Here is a 17,791-nt window from a genome sequence, read left to right as displayed (position 1 = left end):
TAAGATGTCTTAACCATTCAGATTAGGGATGAGCATGGTTCGGTACCGGCACCGAAAGTACCGGTACCGAAAAATGGGGAAACGTAGTACCGGTACCGAATACACCGGTTTGGTACCGGTACTTACCGGTCTTTTACCCATAAATACCAGTACCGAAAAACGGGGAAAATGGGAACCGGTACGGTTCGGTACTGATTTCCGGTACCAAATGCTCATCCTTAATTCATATTCAATATAATGTTTTACCATTTAGAGATAAATGTCTGAACCTTTCAAACTAGGGGTGTGCGATAACCGAACCGTTAATCCGAAGTCGAACGGAAATTAACCAAAACCGAATTAACTGAAAGTCGGTCAGCGGTTATTTTTTTACCATCGGTTAACTGAACCGAACTGAAGAATTCATATTTTCATATATTTCTAGCTTTTATACCTCCATTTCATGTTTTATACTTTCATTTCATGTATTTACACATCAATTAAACTAGGGGTGTGCGATAACTAAACCGTTAATTCGAAATCGAACCGAAATTAACCAAAACCGAATTAACTGAAAGTCGGTCATCGGTTATTTTACCATCGGTTAACTGAACCGAACAATTCATATTTTCATATATTTCTAACTTTTGTGTCAATTTCATATATTTATACCTCCATTACATGTATTTCTAAGCACAAATTTTAGCCCTTGTTTGATTTGCTTATTAACCGAACCAAAAACCGACAAAGTAACCGATGACTTCGGTTACATTTACGGTTAATGCTAATAATCTAACCAAACTGAACCGTGCACACCCTTAATTCAAACATCTACTTATGAGATAAACAGTTTGAATCATTAGACTATGGGGGGTGGGGGTTGGAGGCATCGCTTAACAAGTGGCAGGTGTAGGATCCACAAGGTGTGGTGTGGCGTGGCGGGGCTTCAGCTGGGTGTGGTTTGGCATGGCCAACCATGTGTATTTTGTTAGTTTTTTTTGTTTTAACTATTTAAAATTTCATTTAACTAAAATAGAAGATTGCATATAATTTTTTAAAGACTACAAATAAAATTAAAAAAAAAAACTACATAAAATAAAAAAAAACTACATAAAAAAGATTAAAAACTTCATAATTTATCTATTTCATATTTTTTTCAAGATTTTTTGTTTCATTTGCAACGTCAATTCCAATTCTGGCCCGCAAAGCTGATCGACGGGCATGACAACCTCGCATTTTTCTTTTAGAGATGTTTTTTTATCGTACGAGGCTTGAGTATTTTCCTCATCTTGATCTTTTGTTGTTGGATGAAATTGAATGTGTCAATTTCCGTCTCAATTTCTTCCAGCTGGTCGGTGTACAACCCTTTATCCGAGGCCGAGCTATGGGCCGAACCCAATGCCGAACCCGATCTCCCTCTTTGAATTCGCTTTTTTGACGTGTCTCTACATGGTGGGCGAGGAGAATCATCAAAATCATCCAAATTTAGATCAAGCTCTTGATCACGAGCATCGGTCTGAGCTTGGGACGAGGGTGTTCTTGCCCTTTTGGATGAAGTTGATTCGCTAGCAGTAGGAACTCTTGCCCATTTAGAAGCGTACCTACATACATCCCAACAATGCATGTCTTTGAACTCATGTTTCTTGTTTTCTCTGTATGAGACCATGGCATTCTTGATAAAGTCGGTCTCCATTTCATCGCTCCTTGGCGAGTTCTTCGCCTTATGGAAAAAACCGTTAAACGCAGTGACTTGTGTATTTATGTCACCCCGCTTGGACGAGAGGCTATCATTTTCACGATACACCTCCACGCTTTGCATTTACGTATGAAAGGATTTCTTTATGCAATCCCAAAAATCTTTGCGGTGTCGTGAATTTCCTATTCCAAAAAAAAATTAGGCATTATAAAAAAATATAATAAAACTGAAAACAATAATATTGTTATATAAAAAATACCTTGAATCGGATTTTGCGATTCGTCGATATAATATCTTGTCAAAGTGGCTTCTTCTTGTGACAATCGTCACTTTTCCGTACATTCCGTACACTCAATGAACAATAATTTGTGCTTAAATGACTGTGCATGATCTGGTTTACCAGACAAACAAAATTTTGAATTCCATGCAAGTGAATTCATGCACGTGTTATACTACAAGAATTACTTTTGCGTTGCGTCAGAAATATTAGTAAACTCACCGGTAAGACACAATGTATCAACAAAACTGCAGAAAGCAGTCAGACATTAGAATTGGAGCCTGGGTGTAGGTCCAACGTCAAGAATGCATTAAAACCCAAGAGTACATACAAGGGTTTTAATATTGGCATTCTGGAAGCTAAATTACGCACTAAATAACACCTGAAACGCACTTTAAGCGCATAATTTATTTAAATTCAGCTATAATCAGCAATATGACACTGTAATATTATGCAGAAATGATGATTTATTATCCAGAATACTTCCCTAAGTGTCGGGAATTGAAAGTGTCACCAAAGATACTTGAAAGACACTAAACGGTGCAATTAAGCACTTAAACGAACCGGTATTTAACCAAACAACCGGACTTTACCCGGAACACAAAAATATTGCTAGAAGCAATGTTTTTTTTTTTTTTCTAAGCTAGTTAGGGTACCCGAACACCCGAACACCCTAACACTCCTTATATTTCATAACACACTTATACACTAACTAAACACATTAGATCCTAACCAAGTGGTAACTAGTTCCATTACAACCCAACCAAGTACCCCCCTCCCCCCCTTAGGCCGGTTACATGGGGCTTCACACCCATGATTTTCTTGTTTATTTTATTAGGATATGCTAGGTACTAAAGAAGCACATGGACCAAAGGATTAAAATGTGTTGGAAGGACTTGTTGTTAAATACCCTTGATCATTCTCATTTCCACCATTCTCAAACTCAACAAAACTCCTTCCCTTCTCTTTCTTTGAAATCGGCAGCCACCACCACACCACCATACAACCTCCTTCAAGTCACCTTCTAGCCATTTTCCATCCATACAAAGGTGCAAGAAGGTGAACAACGAAGCTCGGTGTGTTCGGAAGTTGAAGGACCGCTCTCGTTTTCTTTTATCCACCGCTTTTACACTTTGAAACTCCCCTAGCCTTGTGCTAGTAGTAAGTGTTCTAAATCTTCATCTTGTTCTTGTCTTTGGTGGTTAATAGATGATAAGAATGATAAAAGTTAAGAAACTTTAAAGATCATGAACAAATGTTGAACATGATGTGTTAAAAGGTGGATATAGAGAAGATATATGTGTAAAACATGATAAATCTGAGTAATACAAACACTAATCTGCTGTAAATAATATATGTTACGATATAAATTGTTATTAGGACAAATGGTGATCGTATGCGTGCGTTTTAGTAACCTTTAAACTAAAAACAGCTTGCTGATCTGCATTTCCAGCCGCCTTTAACTGGCTGTAACCAGACCGTAACTCAATGAAAAATGTATTTCTGAAGCCTAGATTTATGTATTATGAAATACGGTTCTAATAGCACTGGAATCATAATTTTTGGACTTCGTTTACTATTTTTAAAGTGTCATTCCGTAACAGCAGCTAGAGCTGCATTTTTCTGCTGAAAATATACGTTCTGTTTTCTGTCATAACTTGAGTTCTGTGCAGAGTTAGATCATGAAACTAGTACTGTAGATGGATACTCATGTCGTAGTAATTGTCCCACTGGAATTTCGTCAATCCGACTTACAATGAATTTTTAGTGAATTATTCCGTGGGCTGCAGTCAGAAAATAATGAATCTGATTGCAGTCCGGAAAATGATTTTTAATAAAATATTGGTAATGAATCGGATCCCGAGATTTTTATACAATAATATTTGGATCATTTAGCACCTTCTGTAAAAAGTTGGGAATTTTTGAAATAAGAGAACTATTTTATTAAAATGCTCGAAAACAACCCAGTTTTGGATATTTAAGTTGAAATGACATAAGTTGTAATTTGCGTGTCTAAATGTCGAGTATGTTATCTGAAGAAAAATATATATTTGTTGATTACTAGACTTTGTGCTAAATGTATGTGGTATTTATAATACGTGCTAGTATATTAGGACTTGCAAATACACATACAACATATTTAGACAAATACATAATTCGGGTGCAAAGTGCAAAATACAAAATACTTATATTTATTTTTCGCGAAAATAATATAGTAAGACACTTAGTTAAAAATATAACTTATTTTTAACACAAGAATACGTACACAAAAGATAGTGACTTGTACTTGTGCGACACAAGTCTAGTGACTAACGATAATAAAACACGTTTAGGTCACGACGCTAGCAAAGCAAATCCGGTGAAGTTTACGATGCAAGGAACGCAAAGTTGTGAGTTCATGCTCCCCCTTTTCTTTAACTGTTTTTGGTTTTATAACTCTCGAGGGTGAAATACATGTTACAAATATTACAATTTTTACAAGTGGTAAAAATACAAGAAGCACTCTTGGTGAGAACGAGTACCGAGTGCAATACGAATTGAGAATACAAAAATACGAGAAGCACACTTGGTGAGAACGAGAACCGAGTATGATGTGCTTTAAGAAATGTCTGAGAAATACTAGATCATGTGAGCATAGACTTAATACTTAAAATGCCATAAAGTTTTGGTGAAAACTAGTACCAAGCCATTAAAACATTCATTAATTAGGGACGAGGGTTAGATCTAACAGGTACGGCCGAACCCCACTCATGGTCAAAACTAGTACCTAGTAGTGCTTCGGAGTCCCAGTCGAGGGTAATCGACACAGTCGAGGTTAATCGACACAGTCGAGGGTAATCGACACAGTAAAGGAGCCAACACTAATGCTCCATATGTTCTCACATGCCTTAAAGGAGCCAACACTAATGCTCCATAAGTCCTCACATGCCTTAAAGGAGCCAACACTAATGCTCCATATGTCCTCACATGCCTTAATGTCCTTGTACAAACATTCAATTAGTACATGGTGTACACAAGAAAACTTGATTTATATAAGAATACTTTATTTAAACAAGATACATACCATGTTTTCATACATGGTATGCAAAACGCATGAACTCGCTCAACTTTATGTTGATGTTTTCCAAAATTACATGTATTTCAGGTGACAGGATGGATCTTGGGCGCAAGTGTCGTAACTAGAAGTAGACTACAAGTTTAGATATCATCCACTTTTGTTGAATTGTAACCTAGATGAAGGTTGTGTTTTAAAACTTAAATAACAAGTGTTTGTAATACTCAAAATTTTCCGAACGGATGAACATCGTTTTGAATCATGTAGTTGTTTATTACGATTGAATGCAATGATATTAAACCAGTCACACATCATACGCTTCCGCAAAAGACAGGGTGTGACACTTCTTGAGACGTCTACTTTATTTGTGTTCGTTGAGCGGACGCTAGTGCTTTCTCTTCAACCGTTTTTTTCTTGTGACTTTTTTTAGCTGGTTTGGATGACAAACCACCAACGTCTTGCGGTTGTGTTTAGGGTACGGAATTGGGTTGGGAAATGTTAACAGGGAATAGATGAATCGTCGTATGGAAAGTTCGTGAATACACAACTTCCTATATACGACGCGAATCCGGCTAGATCGGGACACAATGAGTATGCTAAACCTTGAGGATGGTCGCGGTTTGTTGGTTGACGGCTTTGTGGCAGGCTAGGGTTTAGGTTCTTTTGGTAACCAAAGGGGTTGGTTGGGTCGTAGTTTCGGTTAAATGGATGCATTGCAGAGGATTAGGTGGGTTGAATTTATAAAAAAAATATATAGATAGAAAAAAGTAGAGAGGTAGAGAAGCGGTAAAAAATTGTAACAAATGGGTGAGTATTTATAATGTTTAAAAAAGAAATATTTTTTTTAAAGAAAGTAGCCGTTGGCAACGGCTAGCCCAATCGGTCAAGTCTCACCAGCCACCTCATCTCTCCCCAACGGCAGACTTCAAAGCCACGCTAGCAGGACAACTCTATGGCCAATGCTAGCACGGTATGGGTTAGCCAACGTTACCTAGCATTCTCATCCCAACCAACGCGTCACACCCACTAGTCTTACTACTAAACCAGTAAAAAGTCTGGACCAACAAGAGCCTATTGTTAACCGAAGCTAACAACCCCTTAGAGCATTCACATCCACTCCATCATCTTTAACCCTTTAATTTAACAAAAAGTCACTACTTTTTAAAATTTACCTCCCATTTTAAAAAACCCTCTACATCCTATCCCTTATATTTATCTCTATATTCTTTTTTTATTAATTTTTTCTCTTTCTTTCATTTACAATCTTAACTACCCACTATTTTGACTCATCCGAAAGGGTCCAATGAATTAAGCAAAAGGATCAAACAATAATAAGAACCACGGTCAGGCGTGTTGAAAGTCATCCGAATTACATTGAGATGTATGAAAACATCCAAAATCGCTTCATTAGAAAACATTCAGATGTATGAAAGCATCTAAAATCGCTTCTTGAAAATTAAACCCAAAACATTAAATTAAACATGACTGGATCTTTATATATAATTATAATTATATCATAACTAAAAGTCTTGAAACTATGATCACAATATTTTTATTCCGTTGATATAGAATAATACTACTTGAAATTCCCTATGATATTCACCACAGTTTATTTATTCTCACTTACAATAAAGAAAGACAAGATGTTTGCTAGCTAGATCAAGACGACAATATTCATTAACAAACAGCAACAACCCATTTTGACACACATTGAATAACCCATTGTTTTGTCTTGAACCCATTTTGGCCAATTATTTAACTCACCCAACAGACTTATGTTGCCACCTCTGCCAATCAGTAAGTGAGAATGCATGGGAAAAATACCTTTTTCTCAGCAGGTTTCTCAGGCAACCTCCTTTTCCCATTTGCTGTAATTGCTTCATTTGCATTATCTGAATATATTTTAACAGGGGCATCAACATTTGATTTCATATTAGTGTTGATGTCTTATTTAACAAAGGCATCATCAGCTCCAATCGTAAGAAAAAGTTCTTTTTTTTGCTAAAACTCCTCCTCGCTATCTGGCGGAGATGAAGGTCTCCCGTCATCAGCAGCAACCTCGTTGTTTATAACCTCCACCTAGTTGGCCAAAAAACTGCAGTTTTTCAGCAAAAAAACGCAGGCAACATAAAAACAAGCAGCCGCAACTTGTCGTGTTGTACGTCCTCTTGTAAACCCACGCTCAACGGCTATCTACAATTATGAAGGAATCAAAAACTACCATTCTCAATAAGTGTATGCTAATATATATGATAAGCACAAACCTGGTAATACTTGGTAATCACTTGGCACTGGTCCGAGCAAGCATTCGGACAAACATGGTACTAGGTGGCCTGTTCAAAGATTCTGCACATTATAATATATATTCACTTGGAAAACAATAATGATCAAATCAAATATCATACCATCCATTTTCACTAACATCAGACTACAAACAACAGTTTAAGATCAATTCGACAACTTCATCTTCAATGACATTTCGCGTTGGGGATGGGGTTGTTGTTGGGGTCGGGGGTGAGACCATCGTCTTCCTTTGCTTTGCGGCATCCCGTAGAATCCACTTAGGTTGGTCCTTTAATAGGTTCCAACAATGCTCGAACAGAAAGTTGCACTTTTCTTCTGATTGGTACATAATTTTCGGGATAAATTACACTTTTCGTCCTTTATGTTTGTATCAGATTGCAATGGATAGCCTTTAACTTCAATAATTACAGTCACAGTCCTTTATTTGGAAAACACATTACACCTTAGGTCCTTTGGTACTAACCAGGTTAAAATTTTAAGTTAAGTTTGATAATGTGACTTGCTCATGAGGGTAGATCAGTAATTTTACTTGTTTTCTAAAATATATTATAAATAAATATAAATACACAGTTAAACCCTATCTTTTTCTCTCAAGCTCTCTCTCTTCCTCTTTCTCTCTCTCTGTTTTCAATAACCAGACCCCTAAATCATCCTTCTGCTAAACAACCCGCCGGAATCATAACCGCCACCGGAAATGGTGGAAACACTACCTTTCCGGCAAGCAAATATCAAATCTACAAAAACACTCATCCGGTCTATCGCCCTCAACCACACCGCAGCTGCCGTTTCTGCCTCTGGCTCACCTTCATCCTCCAGTCGATCGATTCGAAAGGAAGTGACGTCGGTGACGGATCTATTCCGGCGTTCGTGATGCCGAAGAAGAACACGATGAAATTGAAGGCGGTTGTGGCGGCTAGTGGAAGAACTGTGGATGATAATAGTTCGAAATCAAATCTGAAGAATACGAAGGTGAAGGTGAACAAGTCCAAAATCAAATCAAGCACTTTATTAAATCAAATAATCTGGAAAAGGGTGCACTCCCCACCGTCGCTGTGTAGTATATCTCGAGATTTTTAGAGTTTCTTCATAATTCTTCTACTTTTATTTCGGCTTTCTCTCTCTCTCTCTCTAAATCATGACTGCTCAAACCCAAGAAGAACTCCTTGCCGCTCATCTTGAGCCACAGAAGATGGATGTAAGAACCCTATTTTCCCTCTGTCCATTAAAATCTTCTCCGGATCTGTCGGACTGATTTTATTATTTTTCTTATTTTTTTTTACTTTTTGGCTTCAAAAGTTTCAAATTTATAACCTACGAAACCTCTGAAGAATACGAAAGTTCTAGTTTTGCACAAGTAAACTACACTCTCCAGCACTTTGACCAAGTCAAAGGGTTTTTCTTCTAGCTCCATCTTTTGTCAGCTTCAATTTTACTTGTGTCAAGAATAGAGTTTAGTAAATCTGCAACAATTTTATGTTTAGTTAAACATTTTTCAAAGTATTGTATAATTTGAGTAGATTTAGATCGGCCCGTTGTGTAACTTGAGTTGATTTAAACGAACTCGGTTGAATTTTTTTTACCCAAATCACTTTAAAGAGACATGTTTATGATGATTGAATTGGGGAAGATGATGAGATATATATATATATATATATATATATATATGTGTGTGTGTGTGTGTGTGTGTGTGTGTGTGTATGTCAATTTTTTGGTTTTATTTATTAATGAATATTTTAAATAAAAACATGAAATGACCAGAATACCCTTAATTGGATAGACATAACTGAAAATTTTAACTTGGTTAGTGCTAAAGGACGAAAGGTGTAATGTGTTTTCCATATAAAGGATTGTGACTGTAATTATTGAAGGTAAAGGCTATCCATTGCAACCTGCTACAAACATAAAGGACGAAAAGTGTAATTTACCCTAATTTTCGCCTTATCAAACTTGCATTTAAACAAATAAAATACATGTTAGAAGAAAAAAAATAAAGTATTATAATATACTATTAAAACAAGTTGGGTGTGGATTATTTTACCTTATCATGCTCAGTCATGCCGCTTTGATTTAATCGTTCAACTTGAGCTAGGCATGAACAAAAGCTATTTGTGGCCTTTTGAATACAAGACCATCGATTTGATAAGGACTTGATCGTTCGCTCGATTGTGGTTTCTTTATGTTGCTGAAAGTACTCAAAGATTTTTTCCCATAACTGAGAGTATTTCTGATCCGTTCCTTGAATGGCATCAAGGCTATGATTAAGCCAGGCGGAGACAAGTAGCTTGTCTTCTTCCGGGATGAAATTCACACCCCTTGTTGATTTCTTAACGCTGATTGGATTAGTGGGTAAGAGTTGAGAGTCTTCAAGGCTTACAATAGAGTTTCCATGAAGAAGGTTGGTGTAGTACATACCTTGGTCTTGTGAATCCATATTCAAAGCTACAATAGAATACAAAGATCATTTATTTAATGTTTATACTAGACTTAAAAAGCATATTTACTTGCAAATCAATACTAGTACCTATAGATAGAAAAGAACAAAACTGATTAAGTAATTAGAAAAATCGCATTTTACCAAAAAAACCGAACCGAACCGTACACAACCCAACTAAATGTAGCACAATATATACTTAACACATTCTCTGTGATAGTTTGTGAAAAAGTAAAGAAATAATATAGCTAATTAAGTAATTAGAAAAATTGCATGCAAAAACTATATAATTTTTGTAGCGGATACGTTTAGCACTAACTTGTATGATACATGAACCAAAACAATTAACAATTGTTATTTTGTTCTTATGGTACCATCTAATTATTTACAGCTAACATTTAATAGCATGAACATGGCAACATGCCCATTTTTAACTAGGTGCCGAAATGTAGCGCAGGGAAGCACATCGCCTGGACAAGCGCAGATTCAGACGATCATGCTCAGCTTCCGGAGTAAAATCGTCTGTTTTTGCCGGTGAAAGTGTTTCTCTCAGCACCTTGTGCCTTTTTAAACCAAGCAAACATTAGATAACACCAATCATACTCTATATTAGTTTTTCAAAAAGAAGAGAACTTTCAATTCCATCAATAGAGATTATCACAGCCTAAGTAGCAGAAGGATCATTCAAAACTAGATGGTCAATTTCAAATGCCAAACAACCTAACTAAGCAACTTTCATACATGAAATAGAAATTTAATATCTCTAAATCAAATCATAACAATTCAATCAGAAACACACATACATGAAACAATCGAATCATTAAGAGGTTAATTTCACAACAATACATAAGAATTTCAAACACATAATGATACAAAATACAATCAGCACATAAGTTTCATGATAAATTAAAACAGTGAAGTGTATTAATTAAAATGAAAGAAAAGTGGTCACGGAATGAAAAGGAAGGAGGAGGAGATGAAATTACCTGTGCGAGAATAGGGAAAAGAAAGATGGGTTTCTCTCAGCCTGGTGGTTTGCTTTCTTCAGTTCATTGTAATTCTTCTCAACAAAAGCCCTAATGAATTTGGGGTTAAGAGTTGGGGTTAGGGCAAGATGAAATTGTAAACCATACCTGTGGAAAGGAAAAGAATGAGGGCGGGAGAAGATGAGATAGGCGGGAGAAGATATGATATGGGCGGGAGTAGATGAGATGGGCGGGTGGTTGAAGATGAGGGGGCTACAGTAGCTTTTCATACATGAAAAGTTACTGTATAGTCTTTTTAGAATTTAGGGTTAGAGAGAAGAAATAGGGGATAGGATGGAGTGAACTTTTAGAAGATTTTTTTAAATTTTAGAGGTAAGGGTTGAGATGGTGGATTGGATGTGAATGCTCTTATGTTTTAACCAATGCGTTGACACTAAGCTAAGCCTATTGGTATTGGGCCTGAGCTCATTTTCATTCATCCCTCCCACATTTCAAATTCACACCCCACTTTCTCTCTCTCTCTCTACTGCCTCCTTCGTTCTTCAAACTTAAACCCTAGCATCACCACCAACAATCACTCACCAAATCCTCCATTCTCCACCACCATATCTCACACCATGGAGTGGAATCCAGAAACCCTCAAAAACCTCTCCCAATGTTTCCTCAACACTCTCTCTACTCAACCCGAACCCCGCCGCGCCGCCGAGAAAGCCCTCTCCGACGCCGCCGACACCGCCAACTACGGCCTCGCCGTTCTCCGCCTCGTCGCCGAACACTCCGTCGACGACCAGATCCGTCATAGCGCCGCCGTCAACTTCAAGAACCACCTCAAACAACGCTGGGTGACGTCATCCGCTACTCCTATTTCCGATCCTGAAAAAGAACAGATCAAACAGTTAATCGTCCCTCTCATGCTATCCTGCGCCCCGAAGATTCAGGCGCAGGTTAGCGAAGCCCTAGCCGTTATTGGAAACCATGATTTCCCCAAATTATGGCCTGCTTTGCTTCCGGAACTAAGAGCGAGTCTTGAAACGGCTCTCATTGGTAATGATTTTGCTTCTGTGAATGGTATACTTGCGACTGTTAATTCCTTGTTTAAGAAGTTTAGGTATCAGTATAAGAGTGATCCTATTTTGCTTGATTTGAAATACTGTTTGGATAACTTTGCTGCACCTTTGTTGAGTACTGTTGAGAGTATTGCTGTGAAAATCAATGCTGCTGCCGGTTCTGGTCCCGGTTCCGTTGTGACGCTTCGGCAGTTAATCGAAGCGCAGCGGTTATGTTGTAGGATATTTTATTCGCTGAATTTTCTGGATTTGCCTGAGTTTTTTGAGGATAATGCGGATAAGTGGATGAATCATTTCAAGAATTATCTTACAACAAGGTATCCAGCGGTTGAAGATAGTGGTGCGGATGGGCTGGCTTTAGTGGACGAGTTGCGTGCTGCGGTTTGTGATAATATAAGTCATTATATGGAGAAAGAAGAAGAGTTGTTTCAAAAGTATTTGAGTGGGTTTGTGGAAGCGGTCTGGAATCTTCTTGTGGCTGCCTCGGCGTCTCCGAGTCGGGAACGGTTGACCGTGACTGCTATCAAGTTTTTGACTATTGTTAGCACTAGCGTTCATCATGGTTTGTTTGCTGGGGATGAGATATTGCAGCAGATTACTCAGAGTATTGTTCTTCCGAATGTGATGTTACGGGATGAGGATGAAGAGCTGTTTGAGATGAATTATGTCGAGTTTATACGGAGAGATATGGAAGGGAGTGATCTTGATACGAGGAGAAGGATTGCCTGTGAACTTCTTAAGGGGATTGCGGGAAATTACAAAGATAAGATTACACAAAGGGTTTCAACGCAGATTAACAATTGTTTAGCTATGTTTGCTGAAAATCCTGCTGCTAATTGGAAATACAAGGATTGTGCTATATACTTGGTTGTCTCTCTTGCAACAAAAAAAGCAGGCGGTGCTTCGGTTTCTACTGATTTAGTAGATGTTGAAAGTTTCTTTAGATCGGTTATTGTGCCAGAGTTACAGGGCCAGGATGTGAATGCATTCCCGATGTTAAAAGCTGGTGCGTTGAAGTTTTTCACTATGTTTCGGGTCCTGATTCCTAAACAGATTGCTTTGGCTCTTCTTGGTGACGTGGTTCGGTTTCTTAGCTCAGATGTTAATGTGGTTCATTCTTATGCTGCTAGTTGTATTGAGAAGCTATTGCTTGTCAAAGATAACGGGGTACAATCAAGATATACATCGGTGGACATTGGTCCAATTCTGCCAGTTTTGATGACGAACCTTTTTGGAGCTTTGGAAAAACCCGAATCAGAGGAGAATCAGTATATTATGAGGTGTATCATGCGTGTTCTTCAGATTGCTGATATATCTCCTGAGGTAGCTTCACCTTGCATTACCGGGCTTACAACGGTTCTAAACCGGGTTTGTGAAAACCCTAAAAACCCTGTTTTTAACCATTGTTTATTTGAAGCAGTGGCTACCCTTGTTCGAAGGACGTGTGAAAAGAACCCTTCTCTTGTTCCCGCTTTTGAAACATGTCTTTTACCGAGCCTGCAAATGATATTAGCTAAGGAAGTAACGGAATTCTTCCCTTATGCTTTCCAGTTGTTAGCTCAACTTGTTGATTTGAACCGACCTCCGGTCCCACCACATTACATGCAGATATTTGACATCTTATTAACACCCGAATTGTGGGATAAGTCTGCAAATGTTCCTGCTCTTGTTCGTTTGCTTCAATCGTTTCTTCAACAAGCTCCGAATGAACTTAATAGCAATGGGAGATTAAGAAATGTTCTTGGAATATTTAACAAACTTGTTAACAAACCGAGCACCGAGGAACAAGGGTTTCATGTACTGAACCCGATTATCGAAAATCTTGGATACGATGTTTTGTCAGAATACATGATTCACATCTGGTCTTCGTTATTTACTCGCCTCCAAAAGAGCAAAACACCAAGACTTGTTCGATGTCTGATTATCCTCATGTCTCTTTTTCTGGTCAAGCATGGTAATCAATGTCTCATCGACTCGATTAATTCCGTTCAGGCGAATATATTTAACATGATTTTGGATCAGATTTGGATACCGAATCTTAAGACCATAACGGGTTACACAGAGGTTAAACTGAGTGCAGTTGCATCAACTAAACTGCTTTGTGAATCAACCTTGTTATTGGATCCTGCTGCTGAACAGTTATGGGGTAAGTTGCTTGATAGCGTCGTTACTCTTCTTTCACAGCCTGAAGAAGAACGAGTTGAGGATGAACCTGAACTTCCTGATTTTGGTGAAGCAACTGGTTATCAAGCTACTTTTGTTCGTCTTCACAATGCTGGTAAAAAGGAAGAAGATCCATTGAAGGAAATTAAGGATCCAAAACACTTTTGCATTGCTTTATTAGCAAATCTTTCTGCTCAATTTCGTGGGAGATTCCCACCGGTCATAACCAGATATGTTAGTCCTGCTAATCAAGCTGCACTTCTTCAGCTCTGCACTTCCTACAATCTTGTGATAGCGTGAAAACAGTTGGGTTAAGGTAAGACACTTTAATTTCTTATTATATGCTCTGCTTTTTAGTTTGTTTTACATGATCTTTAATAATTAGAAAAGGGAAAACGACTATTAAAAGAAGTTGGTATCCCTTGTGTTGCTTATGGACTTTGTCGTGCCTTATGTTTGATGTCTACCTAGTTTTAAAGTTTAATGATAAAAGAGTATTAAATTGACCTACTCTTCTTTTTTTTTTTTTTAATTGACCGCCAACTGTTTGATGATATGCTTAATCAGAATCCAAGTTATTTATGCATAAAACATTTCTCTCTTTGTCTCGATTACTATATTGAACACAATCTGTGGGTATTTACTTGATTTGATGATATGTCTAATCATTTTAGTAAAATTAGGGTTTTGATTTATAAGTTTCTGAATTTTTTTGTTTCTTGATATGTAGATTTTGGTTTCCGAGCATGCAGAATTTCGTTAAAATTAAGAGCTTTTTGGTGATTAATTGTACTGAAAGAAATTATAATCAATCACCTTGTCTTTGTTTGTTCGGATTAGTATGGGTTTTGTTTCTCTTTTTGAGTTTGAGTATAGTTCAGAAACGCATTATTTGGTGGTTGATTGTGTTTGACGATGATTACATGACTTGCTTCCAACTCATGTATTGGTGGTTGACCTGACTCCTGAGTACAGTTTTCAACATAATTAAACTTGATAATAAGCACTGGAAATGAGAGCAACCGGATTAGAACTACAACTTCTTGTTTGAAAAAGCATTACTTCACATTTATGGAATCTACTTCATTTCAGCTTCTTTCTTTAGTTGAGTTTGAATATAGTTTTGTGGCAGTCAGTCATACATGCTAAGCAGTCAATAGCGGTGCTATATCAGTTAGCGGACCTCAGGGTGTGTAGCGGTCCATATAGTGGTGGCCTATAGCGGTTCCGCTATTAGCGGCGCTAAATACTGCTATAGCGGTGGCCTATAGCGGTTATAGCAGTAAAGGTGTTTAATTGTGTTAATTCTTAAATTAAATACTTCAAAGTTACTATAGTATTTGATTTGCGACAGGTTTTTGATAATGGAATGATATTACTATGAAATGTGATGTTACTATTAATATTTTTCTAAGATATATATATATATATATATATAAATACATAAATTATGCATGGTATAAAAATTACCGCTATACCAACGCTATAACCTATATATCATATAGAGGACCTTGACCGCTATTCGATTTTGGATCGCTATAACTGCATAGCATACATGTACTGATAAACATTCACGAACACATATATGCATTTGCTAGTTAGGGATTCTGCTTTATTCAGTACAAGGAGTCATCATGAAGTATAAATTGGTTATATTAGTAGTTGTTGATTGTGGTTTACGATCTTAGTGGAAGTTTTGTGTTGTGCTTATTAGTTGGTTTTTGTTACTTGATCATTCAGTTTTCTTAACTCCTTGCTTGTAGATGCAATACTCTAGACATTTGCAAACGCATCATCTACATACAATGTAGTGCATTATATGCAATACTATTGAAATAATCTTATGTTATAAAAATCAAGCATGCATTTTAAACAGGTTCACTAGCATGTCTACGTCGCCACCTATGATCTTTTGGTCCAATAGGTTATTACCACAATCCCAAATAAGTTGTCGCGTATGCATCTTTTAGTTAAAATGCTATGTTTTCTGATTTGAGTAAAAATTGCATCACATGGTTTTTATATTAGTTTCTGAATGGCCCGAATCTGGTTGGGTATATCAGTTTTTAGGATTAGAAGTAGGGTGAGTATGAGTTTCTGAGCTGGAATTTGGTTGAACTCATGCGTGCCCGTACCTGCGGACACGAATGCAGCTTCGAAAAACCCAGGCCCGCATGAGGCAGTTTTTTATACGCACGCACTCAGTTTTGGTTTTTTTTTTCTGCTTGTGCGCTGCGCCTCATACCGTTTTTGCGCGCCGTTGTTGCGCCCCAGGCCGTTTTTTTTCAAAAAAACCCATTTTTGTGCCTAGGCTGCCACCAGGCACTATAAGGGCGCCTAGGCGCGCGCTTTTTGCACTTTTGACAACATAGATTATTGCAAGGATCAAACTGCTTGGTACTGATACAAATTTGATGCTAAAAAAGACACCGTCAATTGTGAAAGTGACATGTGCAAAATAAGAAAAAAACGATAGGTTTAGGGACCTGTAATTTATCAAAAGGGAAATATCTTTTTAACAGAACTTTTATGAGATTTTTAGTTTTAGTGACACTATTTGTAATTTTGAATGCTTAAATACCAAATTCATAAATAGTCAATGTTTTTTTGTTGACGTACTTGAATGTTTTTCCAGGTGGTTCATGTGTGTCCAACAGTGGAGAGTCGAGTCGAGTCACAAGCGTCGTGGGTTCAGGCGGTTCATGGTGTGATTCATTTTGCAGTTCGTGTTTCATACATTTTTGAAGATGGCTGGCTACCAGGGTGATATTTTTCCTCGATGCAAAAGGGTCTTTTTTTTAGTATGTGTAGCAAGTGTGTGTTGTTTTCAAACAAAGTCATTGAGATATATTAATGCTCTGAACATTGAATATGAGAAGTTGTGAAGAAATTGATATCTCCTTTTTTTGTGTCAAATCTTATGAAAATTATCACCAATATTATTTAATCAATTTACGTGTTACAAGAGTATCCGTATTAGTTTTTCGTTTATCTGATAAGTTGAGTGATGTCAAATAAATCATGATTCATAATGAAATGATTGTGATTTTTTAATAAAGATGCTTTCTGGAGAGTTGTTTACCTCTGAAAGTAACGGTTAGGTAAGGGACTTGACATATCTTTGAATATAGATTGTTCTTTAATATTTCAAAAAATATTATAAATAATAGGCTCGTTTAGCTGAGCTTGACTTCTGAAGTTTGGGCTCAAGCTCGTTCATTGAATGAGCTATAATAGAGACTCGGTCTCGGGCCCTTGTTTATATAGGCTCGACTTCGTTCAAGCTTTTAGCGAGCTGACCTTGCGTAGCTTATAAACAGTTTGTCTCGTTTATGGCCCTAATAGTGTAAATGTTCGACTCACCTAAAGAGATTTGGCCTACCAGAAATAATTTCAAGTTATGTACGGCAGATCAATCCGCTTATCCACTTGCGTCTTAAGGTGTTCTTATGGCAATTGAACAATCGACTTACTCAAGATGATACAACTCAAGATCTAGCTCAACTTGGCCTTAAACATTCAAGCTCGATAACGGATCGTCCTCTAGTTTGGGTGGCACATGGTTATCATGATTACTTTCATGTCGAGGTTGACGAATTGCTATAATATACACGTATACAAAAGCATAAACTGTAATACGACTAACTTATCCGGTTTATAGATCTAGTATCTTTATACTCAAGCTCAAGCTCAAATAGACTTGAATCACGTCAACTTAGAATATGTTTCGAACACATTTCAAGTAACTCACGACTTGTTTTAACTTATTTACATACTTAGTTTGCGCTTGACATGTTTCTTCAACTATACGAATACCCTACTAACCAATGAGA

The 17,791-nt window shown here is 37.3% G+C and overlaps 2 protein-coding genes across 5 annotated transcripts; one reads left to right on the top strand and one right to left on the bottom strand.

The window, feature by feature from the left end:
- Positions 1-6,536: 6,536 nt before the first annotated feature.
- LOC110937563 lies at positions 6,537-11,119 on the bottom strand. Of its 4 annotated transcripts, XM_035988691.1 has the most exons (8): positions 10,876-11,119; positions 10,729-10,818; positions 9,724-9,750; positions 9,350-9,641; positions 9,243-9,257; positions 7,413-7,642; positions 7,272-7,340; positions 6,744-7,200 (listed from the first exon to the last, which is right to left on the bottom strand). In XM_035988691.1, the coding sequence occupies exons 1-6, from the start codon at positions 10,995-10,997 to the stop codon at positions 7,436-7,438; spliced, it is 753 nt and encodes a 250-aa protein (XP_035844584.1). In that variant the 5' UTR covers positions 10,998-11,119; the 3' UTR covers positions 6,744-7,200; positions 7,272-7,340; positions 7,413-7,435. The 4 variants fall into 4 exon arrangements, 3 of the variants coding, with proteins under 3 accessions (XP_035844584.1, XP_035844582.1, XP_035844583.1); XM_035988689.1 differs by having other exon boundaries at positions 10,729-11,105; XM_035988690.1 differs by lacking the exons at positions 6,744-7,200; positions 7,272-7,340 and having other exon boundaries at positions 7,395-7,642; positions 10,729-11,111.
- A 54-nt stretch (positions 11,120-11,173) lies between these two features.
- On the top strand, positions 11,174-16,909 carry LOC110937562 (exportin-2). The gene is made up of 2 exons (XM_022180000.2): positions 11,174-14,274; positions 16,594-16,909. Exon 1 carries the CDS (start codon positions 11,346-11,348, stop codon positions 14,256-14,258), a length of 2,913 nt encoding a protein of 970 aa, XP_022035692.1. The 5' UTR covers positions 11,174-11,345; the 3' UTR covers positions 14,259-14,274; positions 16,594-16,909.
- The last annotated feature ends 882 nt before the right edge of the window (positions 16,910-17,791 follow it).

The sequence above is a fragment of the Helianthus annuus genome, chromosome 4, assembly GCF_002127325.2.
Source record: "Helianthus annuus cultivar XRQ/B chromosome 4, HanXRQr2.0-SUNRISE, whole genome shotgun sequence".
In the NCBI taxonomy this organism is placed as follows: domain Eukaryota; kingdom Viridiplantae; phylum Streptophyta; class Magnoliopsida; order Asterales; family Asteraceae; genus Helianthus; species Helianthus annuus.
Note: the sequence above shows the minus strand (reverse complement) of the source record. Positions and strands in the feature narration are given on the sequence as shown.

Bases quoted from the DNA above. Each gene is read 5' to 3' on its own strand.
- LOC110937562 (XM_022180000.2), top strand. From the start codon at position 11,346: ATGGAGTGGAATCCAGAAACCCTCAAAAACCTCTCCCAATGTTTCCTC.
- LOC110937563 (XM_035988690.1), bottom strand. From the start codon at position 10,997: ATGAAAAGCTACTGTAGCCCCCTCATCTTCAACCACCCGCCCATCTCA. The intron at 9,751-10,728 runs GTAATTTCATCT...ATTCTATTGTAG, and splicing joins TTTTCCCTATTCTCGCACAG to CTTTGAATATGGATTCACAA. The intron at 9,642-9,723 runs GTATGTACTACA...TAATCCAATCAG, and splicing joins TATGGATTCACAAGACCAAG to CGTTAAGAAATCAACAAGGG.